The sequence below is a fragment of the Bison bison genome, unplaced genomic scaffold, assembly GCF_000754665.1.
Source record: "Bison bison bison isolate TAMUID 2011002044 unplaced genomic scaffold, Bison_UMD1.0 scf7180017864037, whole genome shotgun sequence".
Classification (NCBI taxonomy): Eukaryota; Metazoa; Chordata; class Mammalia; order Artiodactyla; family Bovidae; genus Bison; species Bison bison.
This window is the reverse complement of record NW_011494609.1, coordinates 5,235,352-5,247,960: the sequence shown is the minus strand read 5'-3', so window position 1 is coordinate 5,247,960 and position 12,609 is coordinate 5,235,352. Positions and strand designations below refer to the sequence as shown.

At 50.6% G+C, this 12,609-nt stretch overlaps 1 protein-coding gene across 1 annotated transcript in view; it reads left to right on the top strand.

The window, feature by feature from the left end:
* PCNT (pericentrin) overlaps nt 1-12,609 on the top strand; it is a 105,315-nt gene that overhangs the window by 87,977 nt on the left and 4,729 nt on the right. Inside the window, exons 42-46 of the mRNA XM_010834986.1 lie at nt 2,291-2,496; nt 3,276-3,378; nt 3,968-4,147; nt 10,370-10,468; nt 11,339-11,571. Coding sequence (XP_010833288.1) covers nt 2,291-2,496; nt 3,276-3,378; nt 3,968-4,147; nt 10,370-10,468; nt 11,339-11,571 — 821 coding nt within the window. The remainder of the gene's footprint in view (nt 1-2,290; nt 2,497-3,275; nt 3,379-3,967; nt 4,148-10,369; nt 10,469-11,338; nt 11,572-12,609) is intronic.

Genomic DNA, 12,609 nt, shown 5'->3' with positions numbered 1-12,609 from the left:
GCAGAGTACATCGTGAGAAACGCTGGACTGGAAGAAGCACAAGCTGGAATCAAGATTCCTGGGAGAAATATCAATAACCTCAGATATGCAGACGACACCACCCTTATGGCAGAAAGTGAAGAGGAACTAAAAAGCCTCTTGATGAAAGTGAAAGAGGAGAGTGAAAAAGTTGGTTTAAAGCTCCACATTCAGAAAACGAAGATCATGGCATCTGATCCCACCACTTCATGGGAAATAGATGGGGAAACAGTGGAAACAGTGTCAGACTTTATTTTTCTGGGCTCCAAAATCACTGCAGATGGTGATTGCAGCCATGAAATTAAAAGATGCTTACTCCTTGGAAGGAAAGTTATGACCAACCTAGATAGCATATTAAAAAGCAGAGACAGTACCTTGCCAACAAAGATCTGTCTAGTCAAGGCTATGGTTTTTCTAGTGGTCATGTATGGATGTGAGAGTTGGACTGTGAAGAAAGCTGAGCACCGAAGAATTGATGCTTTTGAACTGTGATGTTGGAGAAGACTCTTGAGAATCCCTTGGACTGCAAGAAGATCCAACCAGTCCATCCTAAAGGAGACCAGTCCTGGGTATTCATTGGAAGGACTGATGTTGAAGCTGAAACACCAATACTTTGGCCACCTGACCTGAAGAATTAACTCATTAGAAAAGACCCTGATGCTGGGAGGGATTGGGGGCAGGAGGAGAAGGGGATGACAGAAGATGAGATGGCTAGATGGCATCACCCACTTGATGGACATGAGTTTGGGTAAACTCCGGGAGTTGGTGATGGACAGGGAGGCCTGGCGTGCTGCGATTCATGGGGTCACAGAGTCGGATATGACTGAGCAACTGAACTGAACTGGAAAAGGTTTTAAAGCGCACAAAGAAAACCAATGGCCTGGTCCTTTTAATGGTTAGCCTGCCATTAAATGGTCAAAAAATAAATACTAGTGAGATATTCACACACTATTGAGTTCACCAATTTAAATTTCACAGTTCAGCAATTTTTAGTATATTTAGAAGTTGTGCAGCCATCACTCAGTTGATTTTAGAACATGTTCATCTCCCAGGATGAACCTGTGAGCAGGCACCCCAGCCCCGGCACCCGCTGACTGACTTTCTGCCCCTCCTGGACGGTTCATATCAGTGAATCATAGGTGTGTAGCCTTCTGTGTCTGGCCCCGCTATGGTGGTTTCCAGGTTCACGTGTGTTGTGTGTGAGTAATGCGTAGTGTTTCTTGCGGGGTTAGACAGCCTTGGACTTAGTCATGTTTCATCACTAGAGGTCTTGGCAGTGGAGGGGTCGTCTGGGGCTATGGCAGAGGGCAGAGCCTGGCCGGGGGGTTTCCTGACGGAGGAGCTGAAGTCATGGCCCTGGTTGGGCTTTGGTTATTCGGGGCCCCCAGAGTGAGTTCCAGGAATGTATGATAACGTAGTTACTTAAAAAATAAATACAAAGTGTTTTCCAAGTTAAATTATTAACTGTCCTTCACAATGTACCTTGATATGTATTTTTTATTAAGAGCTATGTTGTCATTTTGGTGTTATTTTTACTGCAGGCAGTTAACTTGATCCGGACTATGGGGTCTTTTTCTGGCCATAATGGCCCAGGCTTCTTATAGTTACTTCAGGGCCAATTTCATTTTTTCTTTTTTTTTTTTTTAAGCAAATCGGCAGGTCCCTCAGTTTTGTTCCTTTTTCCTCATTTGGAAAATCAATAAAGACTGCCATTTCCTGAGGAGGTGATGCTGGGGAGGGGTCGGGAGGTGCCGGGTGGAGAGTAGGCCCAGCCCATGTGCTGGCCTGAGTGGGGGCGGGCCAGGCCTGCACCTTCTTTGCCTGGTCTTGTCTTGTCCTGCCTGGCTGTCTCCGGTTCCCTGGAGCCCCCCTCCCTATGCCTCCTCCCTTGGGCACTGGTCCTGGGCACCAGGCAGGAAGTGGCCTGGTTCCTCCACAGTGGAGGGCAGGTCACAAGGGGGGTGACAGAGAGCCTCATGACCCAGCCTGCTCTCTTGTTGCTGGGGCACCTGCAGAGGCAGAGAGGTGCTTGGGCTGTGGTTCCCTGCTACCATCACCCCTGTGTGCGTCCCATCCCGGGCCCTGTCTGCGGGTCCTCGAGGCCTGCCATGCAGCTTGTCTGGGGCAGGGCCATCCTCCCCTGACTCCTGGTACCCAGAGTCTCTGCCTAGAGCACGTCCGGTCAGTTCGGGCCGGGAGGGCAGCCTCCGTGCTGCACCCTGGGCCCCGTCTCTGCCCTGGGCTGTGTGTGAAGTTGCTTCCTCGCCCACAGCGGGAGCTGGAGCTGCAGCGCCAGCGGGATGAGCACAAGATCCAGCAGCTGCAGAGGACCGTGCAGGAGCTGCAGGCGCGGGTGGCGCTGCCAAACGCAGAGCCAGAGCACCTCCGCGAGCAGCAGCGGGGCCTGGAGAAGGTGCGGCAGCAGCTACTCTGCGCTGCAGGGCTTCTCACCAGCTTCATCAACCAGACGGTGGACAGGTAAGTGGCTCAGGGCCCACCCCCTGCTGCCTAGCACCTGTGGTGCCAAGAAAATCCTGCATTTGGGGCATGCCTTTGATTGAGGTCCAGGTTTTAATGAGACAGACTCTTTCTCATCCCACGTGTGTGGATAAATTCATACACAGTGTTCTCTTGAAAGATGACCACAGGATATGGGCTTGCCTTCTAACGTGACAGACGACTGGGTGTCTCCACGCCCCTTTATAAGCACTCCACGCCCCTTTATAAGCGCTCCCCACCCAGAGGGTCCGGCCCAAGCCCAGTGCTCCAGGGTGGGTAGTGCCCTGTGTCTGTGCAGGGTTTGCCTTGCCTGAGGCCCTGGGGCTGCTGTGCCTGGGACCAGGATGCCTCTGCCTTGTCGAGGACCCGAGACCCTGCTGTTTGGTGGGAAAGAACATTTATTTGCCCTTTTCTGAGCACACAAAAGCTCAGCCGCTACAGCCCCTCTCCTGTAATTGAGTTTAGTTATTGGAGCGGTGAAATCTCGCTTAGAATAGCTGACCATCTCTGAGTAGCCGACTCAGAGTCCCAACAGAGAGCAGCAGAGGGAGAGGGACTCACTGAGGGAGCCTCAGAGGTCAGTGGTCAGTGGCCGGAGGTTTCTGGCTTCACAGACTGCCCACCCCCAGGCTGCACTGTATCCTGGCTGCCACAGTCACTGCAGAGCACCCTGGGTGCTGTGCGGAGTACCTGCCTAGCTTTGGGTGTCTACCACTGGGAGCCGTGTGCACCTGCTGAGTGTCTGTGTCCTTCTCCAGGACGATCAGTGATTGGACGTCGTCAAATGAGAAGGCAGTGGCGTCTTTGCTGCACACGCTGGAGACACTGAAGTCTGAATTGGGCACGTCTAGCTCCTGCCGGGTGAGACCAGCTTTCTTGTTCACTGTGGCCAGTCCTGCCTACCCCCATCAGCCTGTTTCATGGTTGGCTGAGGGCACTGTCCACGGTGCCCATGGTGGCGCTGGCCTGTCCTGCTCTGTGGCTGACGGCCCTGCACTTGTACTGAGATGCTGGGCTGAAATCGAGCTGCCTATCAGCTGTGTAGGGGGCCTTCAGGAGTCCTGACTGCTGCTATGGATTCCTGACAGAGTTCTGGGACAGGTAGGACAATGCAGGCAGCAGGAGGGCTGACCCGCCATGCCCACTGGCCTGTAAAGAATGAGCCTGTCCTTGGGAGCCTCTGGGGATGAGCACGCTCTTCCCACTGCCCTTCATGCACTACCCCTGACAAAGGCGCTGTCGGAGCGGGTTGTGTTTCCTAACACGCTTCCCGGGCTGATGCCCAAAAGAATGTGACTTGATGCACTCTGCCCAGCCCCTTAGGCTTGCCACCAAATGCAAATATGTTTAAAGTTAAAATCCCTGGAAATAGCCAGCAATGCAAGCCACAAGTAGCATGCATGTCTTTTAACTAAACACTCTCAGACGCTGATCTTGTTTTCTCCTCAAGAAGAAAACAGCTGCGGAACTGCAGATCCAGCTGGTGGACGTCCTGCTGAAGGACAATGAGTCCCTGAGCAGAGCACTCAGCACGGTGACGCGGGAGAAGGCGGAGCTGTGCAAGGCCTTGTCACGGCTGGAGAGGACACACCGGGTCCCAAGGACCTTGCAGGAGGGCTGCGCTCGCAAGGTACGCTCCAGGGGCCCCGGAGGCCTCGGGCCGCACCTGGCACGCTGGCTCTGTGCAGACAGTGATGTGTGCACACCCACATGACCCTCCTCAGGAGATGGCGTCTGGTACCTGCTCATGAAAAGAAATTTCGACCAAGAATTGAATAATCTGATGAATTTTATTAGAGTTTTATTTGACTTTCGTCTAGTGAAAATAATAGATAATTTTCCTGGTTGTGTCATTTGATAGGCGCTTTCTCAGGAATGCCTTGTTTTTTTTCTTTTTTATATTTAGGTTTCCTGTGGGCAATTTGCTTTTATTACTTTTTTTTTTTAAACAATGGAAATGTTTCCAAATTATTTTAAAATTTACCTTCAGTTAACTCTGCCCCTGCCTTGGTAGTGTGATGGAGTCTGTAAGTGGGATCACGAGGCTGGGGCCTTTGAGGGGCCGTTCGCTTCTTCTGAAAAGCACTGGAGGTCCATCAGGTGGAGTGTCCACAGCTCAGTCCCATCCATTATTGAGTGGCTCTGCCTGGCATGAATGTGCCTCAGCTTACGAGTGTGGGCACAGGTTCCTTTCTCTGTGTGAATCCCCAGCTTGGGCATTGCTGTGTCCAGTGGTCACTGTGTGTTCGGTGTCCAGAGCTTTCCAGAAAAGCTGCATTTCAGTGAGGGTTCCAGCTTCTCTGCATCTTTGCGTTTAGTGTTTTACCTGTCATCTCTGTAGAATGCTGACAGATGTGACGTGGTGTCTGAGGATCTTCTGGAGAAGTGTCCGTTAAAGTCTTTTGCCTCTTCTTCAGTCGGATCATTTGTTTTCTTATTGTTGAGTTTTGAGAGTTCTTTATATGGTCTGGATATAGCTCCTTTGTCAGAAATATAATTTGCAAATATTTTCTCCCCATCTGAGTTTGTTCTCCTATGTCGTGTCCTTTGCAGAACAAAAGCCTTTAATTTTGGTGCAGTCCTGTATCACTTTGTTCTTATATGGGCACTGCCAAGAGTCGTAGAGTTGTTCTTTGTATGTTTAGGTCCATGATCTGTTTGCAGTTCGTTTCGTTTTGGTTTGAGGGTAGGTAGAGGCCTATTTTACGCCTGTTGATATCCAGGACTCCCACACACTTTGTCGACAAGATTCTCCTTTGTCCCTGAGTTGTCCTTGTACCCATTCAACAATATTTGTGTCTTTATGTCTGGATTCTTTGTTCTGTCCCACTGGTCTATATGTCTGTTCTTCATGAGCTGCCTGATTAATGTAGATTTATATTACGTAGAAAAGGCAGAGGAACCAAAGATCAAACTGCCAACATCATTGGATCATAGAAAAAGCAAGAGAATTCCAGAAAAACATCTGCTTGTGTTTTATTGACTACACCAAAGCCTTTGACTGTGTAGATCACAACAAACTGTGGGAAATTCTTAAAGAGATAGGAATACCAGTCCACCTTACCTGCCTCCTGAGAAATCTGTATGCTGGTCAAGAAGCAACAGTTAGAACTGGACATGGAACAACAGACTTGTTCCAAATTGGGAAAGGAGTACCTCAAGGCTTTTTGTTGTCACCCTGCTTATTTACATGCAGAGTACATCATGCAAAATACTGGGCTGGATGAAGCACAAGCTGGAATCAAGATTGTAGGGAGAAATATCAATGACCTCAGATATGCAGATGACACCACCCTTATGGCAGAAAATGAAGAGGAACTAAAGAGCCTCTTGATGAAAGTGAAAGAGGAGATTGACAAACCTGGCTTAAAAACTCAATATTCAGAAAACTAAGATCATGGCATCTGGTCCCATCACTTCATGGCAAAAAGATGGGGAAACAATGGAAACAGTGAGAGACTTATTTTCAGTTCAGTTCAGTCACTCAGTCGTGTCCGACTCTTTGCGACCCCATGAATCGCAGCACGCCAGGCCTCCCTGTCCATCACCAGCTCCCAGAGTTCACTCAGACTCATGTCCATCGAGTCAGTGATGCCATCCAGCCATCTCATCCTCTGTCGTCCCCTTCTCCTCCTGCCCCAATCTCTCCCAGCATCAGAGTGTTTTCCAATGAGCCAACTCTTCGCATGAGGTGGCCAAAGTATTAGAGTTTCAGCTTCAGCATCAGTCCTTCCAATGAACACCCAGGACTGATCTCCTTTAGAATGGACTGGTTGGATCTCCTTGCATGAGGGGCTCCAGAGTCACTGCATATTGTGACTGCAGCCATGAAATTAAAAGATGCTTGTTCTTTGGAAGAGAAACTATGACCAACCTAGACAGTATATTGAAAAGCAGAGACATAAGTTTGCCACCAAAGGTCCATCTAGTCAAAGCTATGATTTTTCCTGTGGTATGTATGGATGTGAGAGTTGGACCATAAAGAAAGCTGAGTGCTGAAGAATTGATGCTTTTGAACTATGGTGTAGGAGAAGACTCTTGAGAGTCCCTCAGAGCGCAAGGAGATCCAACCAGTCAATCCTAAATGGCCACCTGATGTGAATAACTGACTCATTGGAAAAGACCCTGGTGCTGGGGAAGATTGAAGGCAGGAGGAGAAGGGGACAACAGAGAATGAGATGGTTGGATGGCATCACCGACTCGATGGACATGAGTTTGAGCAAGCTTCATGAGTTGGTGATGGACAGGGAAGCCTGGCGCACGCCATGGGGTCGCAAAGAGTTGGACACAGCTGAGCGACTGGACTGAACTGATTGATATGGTCAGGTAGTGGAATGTTCCATTTTTTTTTTCTCTTTTTCAAATGACTTGGTTAGGCTAGTTCCTCTGTTCTTCAGTATAAATTTTAGAATCTTGCTGTTTGTTTTGACTGGGACTGTATTCTGTACATCAGTGTGGGGAGAATTAGAAAGGTAAAATGGTACAGCCACTTGGGAAAACAGCCGAGCCATTCCTCAAAACATGAGGCTGCTGTCTTCATCCTGCAGTCCTGCCTCTAGGACTTCCCTCAGGAGAAATAAAAATACAAATATGTCCACATGAAAACTTGTGCACAAGCTTTCTTATTGCCAGTATTCATCCTTCCAAATGTGGGAATAATCCAAAAGTTCATTAATTGATAAATGTGTAAGTAAAATGTGGTGTATCAGTAAATGGGGGCTTCCCTGGTAGCTCACTGGTTAAAAAATCCACCTGTAATGCAGGAGACCCTTGTTTGATTCCTGGGTTGGGAAGATTCCCTAATGAAGGGATTGGCTACCCACTCCAGTATTCTTGGGCTTCCCTGGTGGCTCAGATGGTAAAGAATCTGCCTGCAGTGCGGGAGACCTGGGTTGGATCCCTGGGTTGGGAAGATCCCCTGGAAGAGGGCATGGCAACCCATTTCAGTATTCTTGCCTGGAGAATCCCCATGGACAGAGGAGCCTAGTGGGCTGCAGTCCATGGGGTTGCAAAGAGTTGGACACAACTGAGCGACTAAGGACAGCACACAACACATATCCATAAATGGAGTATTACTTGGCAATAAATAGGAATAAAGGACTGATGAGTGCTACAGTGTGGGTAAGCTTTGAAAACATTATGAAAGGTGAAAGAATCCAGTTCCCAGAGGTGACAGTATGTGTAGGCTCCACTGGTACGAAATGCCCAGAACAGACAATCGCAGGGGCAAGATCGTAGGTTGTTCGTGGCTAGAGGGAGGCAGTGGGGAGTGAGTGCTCAGGGCACACGGCTCTGGGTGATGAAACTGGGAAGCAGTGATGGTTGCTCAACCCGAGGGATATACCAGAGCCAGTTCAGTTTCACACTGCACGCTAAATCGCTTCAGTCGTGTCTGGCTCTTTGTGACTCCATGGACTATAGCCCGCCAGGCTCCTCTGTCCATGGGATCCTCCAGGCAAGAATACTGGGGTGGGTGGCCACGCCCTCCTCCAGGGGGTCTTCCCGACCCAGGGATCGGACCTGTGTCTCTTACATCTCCTGCGTTGGTAACCGGGTCCTTTACCACTAGTGCCAGTTCACTTTCTCCCTTTAAAAGGGTAAATTTTTATTTTGTGAATTATGAAGCAGATTTTTCATTAAACATTTGGGCAGAATTGACATCTGTAACTGCACTTGAACTGTCTTGAATCTCCCCATCTGTCTACTTCCGTGTCCATGTGTTCAGATGTTTTAAAATTCTTTTCCTAAATGTGCTGTAGCTGTCAGCCTGCAGATCCTGTCACATTAGGTTAGACTTTACGTAAAGAACTCATATTTAGCGGGCTGCTGTAAATGGTACTTTTCAAGCTTTCTGTTTTCTGGGTGTTCGTGGCTGGTGTGCAGAAACGTGATTGATGTTCACAGACCCACCTTGCGTTCTGCGATCTTCCAAGCCTTACTTTTTGGCCCCAGGAGCCTATCTGTAGGATCTTCTACCTGGGCCATCCTGTCATATGCACATGGGGGCTGTTTCCTTCTTTCTACTTGGCATGGCTGTGATTTCCTATCCTTGCCCCCTTCCAGGCTGGAGAGGACACCCAGCCCCACTCCATCCCAGGTGGAGCCTGTTTCCCCTGGAGGACGATGCCCTGGGGTCAGTTTGAAGAGGTTCCGTCCGGTTCCTGGTTTGCTGGGACTTCTGTCATGAGTGGATGTCAGACTCTGTCGTGCCCTTTCTTCTTCTGTTGGTGTGATAGTTTGGTCTTTCTTGTTTAGTCTCTTAATATGGTGAAGTCCATTGACTGTTGAATGTGGACTCTCTCGTTGTTCCAGGAAAAACCCGACCGGGTCACGATGTGTTTTTCTCTCCATGTGCTGCTGCGTCTATTTGCTTACATATCGTTGTGCATTTCTGTGTCTGATTTCAGGAGGGATATTAATCTGGACAGGTTTTTTGTTGTGTCTGGTTTTGGCCTTAGTAACGAGCTGGGACATTTCCCTCCTCTGGTTTTCTGGAAGAGAGTATGTGGAGCTGGTGGTTTTTTCTTCTTTAAATGTTGGCTAAACGCACCGTCTGTGCCTAGTGTCTTCTCTTTTGGAAGGTTTTAGTGATGTGCATGCTTATTTCTGGTACTGCGAGGCAGAGTGTCCTGTCGAGGCCGGGCGGGTCCTGTTGGCGTGGGGTCTGTCTTTCGGTTCTGTCCAGTGCCACTCTGTCGGTATGAAGCTCTGTGGAAGGCAGAGCCCTCTGTGCTTGTGACGTGGGGCCCACCCACAAGCAGACCCACGGCTCTGCTCCTTTGCAGGAGGGGTTATAAGGCGAGGGCTGCCATGGGCAGAGTGCCTGGCTCTCTGCCCCTCTGGCTACTGCTTGGAGTGTGTATTGAGGCTTCTTGTTCAGAGCACCCTGGGTGGACTAAAGGCGTGGTCTCCTGGGATGCTTTTGTCTCTCCCGTGGAAGTTAGCCGATCAGGACATTAAAGGAATGAGTGAGTCAGAGGTGGCTGGGGGCGAACTGACACAGGCGTCTCCTTCCTGTCAAGGTGGCCTTTGTCCCTGAAGCATCTCCTTCTAGGGAGGCTAGGTTGTATTAGAATCTTGAGCATGGTCTCTGCCTTCTGCCCAGCAGGGAGGTGGCACAACCCAGCACCTGCCTCCTCCTGGTACTGCCCTGCATGGTGGGCCATGGCCAGGCTGCCTTGAAGGCCACTGATCACATGACCCCAGCAAGGGCTCCCACTTACCCTCAGCCTGGGCAACAGGAAGCTCCTGGCCATCTGTTGTGGGTGGCAGCCTTGACCCTCCCTGTACGGTCCTCCTTCTGTTCATGAGTCCTCTCTGGAGCTGCAGGGTGCTCGGCACAGCACGGTGTCAGGCTGTGCCACCAATGTGGGACCGTGGCCTGGTCACCATGTCCCCTCTTCACAGCATGGCCCCCACGGTGTCCAAGGTGTGTGGTTCCACAGGACTGGAACAGAGCCAACTCTCTGCATCTGCCGGGAGTTGCCTTTCTAGGACCAGGGAGGATGAGAGTATCTAGTAGGCTTAAAGCTTTGACTTCTCAAATGTTGAGGGTTTTGTTTTTAATAAAGATGTACCTTTTGTGCAATCATACTTCAGTAAATGGTGGGTCATAACCACCTCTGAGTGTTAATGGTCTGTTAATAATCACGTGACAGTTTGGGCACCACTGAGAAGAGGCTGAAGTGGGACCCAGGTGGCCGGCACCTGCCTCAGCCCCGCTGTGTCCAGAGGGCATGTGTGGGGGATGGCTCGGGGCTGGGAGCAGTCCTGACTGTGCTGTCAGACGCTTTTCTCGAGATGCTCTGCCAGGAGAATGACTGTATAGACACACCATCTGTGGTCCTTGCAGAGGTCAGACAGGTCTGCCTGGAAGCAGGACAAGATGGTCTCACCAGGCTCAGCACGACACCCAGACCCAGCGCTGGACGCCGGTGCCTGCAGCGCCAAGGTGAGCGCGAGCCCGCGGGCAGTGTGAAGTGTGGGGACGCCGTCTCCTGGCCGCTCCCGACTTGTTCATGTTTTTAGGCAAGTTTTAAGTTCACGACAGCAGTGAAGGGAAATTACGGAGATTTCCCACCCCTAGCCCCCGAACACTATCCACTTCCTCGAGATGGTGCATGTGTGGCAGTCGATAGACCCATGTTGTCATCACGTGGGGGCCACTCTTGGGGCTATACTTGCTGTGGGTTTGATGAGTATAAGACCACACGTGTAACACAACATTTATTCCCCAAGCCAGTGTCACGCGGAGTGTTCTTACTGCCTTACAGAGCCTCCAGGCTCCACCCGTGGTGCCTCTTAAGATCCTGGGTTGGAGTGAAACCCCTGATGCCTTGAATCTCAGGGCATCGTGTCTGTAGCCTGAGAAAACCCTCGGCCCGCAGTTTACGCAGCGTTTCTGACCATGAGGCCCAAGCTGTGGGCCTCTCGAGGGAAGCCCTGTCAGGATAGGACGCCGACCTCTGCCTGTGACCTCAGGATTCCTGCACCTCCCCTCCCTGGACGCCCATGGGCCTGGGAGCGGAGCTCCACCTGCCCCTAGACTGGCCCACGCTCGGTGGCTGATTGCTGGGGCCCTCGGGCTCCTCCACTGCTGGCAAAGCAGCATCTGCTCTGCGTTTCGTCTGATAAACCAGATGGAACTCTGAACAGCAAGGTTGGTTCTGGTCACAGATGTCATGGGAGCCAACCCCTGTGATAATTTCTGAGGAGAAAGTCTGGTTCTTTTAAAGCACCTGGTGCAACAGCTTTGCTGTGGAGACTTCTGAGGAGGATGTCTTTGTCCTGTGACCAAGTTTCACTGTTTTTTTTCTTTTAGATGGAAAAGTTGTACTTGCGTTATTTGAGAGCAGAGAGCTTTAGAAAAGCCCTGATTTATCAGAAGAAGTACCTTCTGCTGCTCATCGGTGGCTTCCAGGACTCTGAACAGGAAACCCTGTCCATGATCGCCCACTTGGGGGTGTTCCCTTCCAAAGCAGACAAGAAGGCAGCGGGGCCCCGCCCCCTCACCAGGTTCCGCACGGCTGTCAGGGTGGTGATCGCCGTCCTCAGGTACTGCCTGTCTGCTCGTGTGAGGTCTTTCGGTCTTTTAAACTCGACAGTTGTTTCCTCTTTTAAGATGAATGACATTTGAGGCCTTAAAATGTAAACGACCTTTATCTTCTGGAAACCACGTTATGCAGAGCTACGTTTTCAAAGACAGAAAGGTGTAAGGCTGCCTTTTTATTGTAAAACAAATCCTTCCTCTTAACGGGGCTCTTGCGATGACAGTCTGATCATGCTTAAAACTGTATTTCACTTCTTTGCATTTCAGTTTCTTATGTTTTAGTCAAACCTGTGTTACATAAAGGTCGCCATGTGCACAGGAAGATGTGCCCCCCAGCCCCCAGGGTGGCATGTTCCAGCCTTCCCTGTAGACAAGCTCTGAGCCTGCGCTGTGGGAAGGGGGTGCCCCTGCCTCTGAGTGTCCACCTTCCTGGCCCTGCCCAGCCTCCACTGTGTGCACAGGAGGCACTTTAGGAGTGGGGTGGACTCCCTGGTGTGATGACAAGAAATTTTGACTGTTTCACAATTAACAGGGATGAAAATCTATTTCATTTTATAATTTTAATATCTGCTGTATTTCTAAAAATGTCTGTTCTACTAAGAACTGTGCATCTGTGTCTGCTCTGTGTTGCCCACAGAGGTGCCTCTTCCAGGCCACACTCACCTGTCTGCAAGAACAGGTGCCATGGGGTGAGCGGGGCACCCTTGCCTCTTTCCTGGACTGTATGCAAAGGTCAGGGGGTCCCAAGGCCCTCAGAGATGCAGCACCCCAGCCGGTTCAGCTGCACACCTGCTGGGAGCCCCTTGTGGGGGTGGGGGCCTCCCTCTGAGTTCATCTGAGGGCAGACGGTCCACCCACCTAACTGTCACTCTGAAACCCATCTGTCATATATTTTTGGAGAGCCCACCCTGGGCCAGGAAGAAGGTCACATGTGGGTGGGGGTGGCCAGATGGTTGGTCTTCCGGTCAGCACACAGCAGTGCCTCGCAGCCTTGGGACCCAGCAGCAGCAGTGCTGTGGGGGTGCTGCCAGGGGTCATCGAGG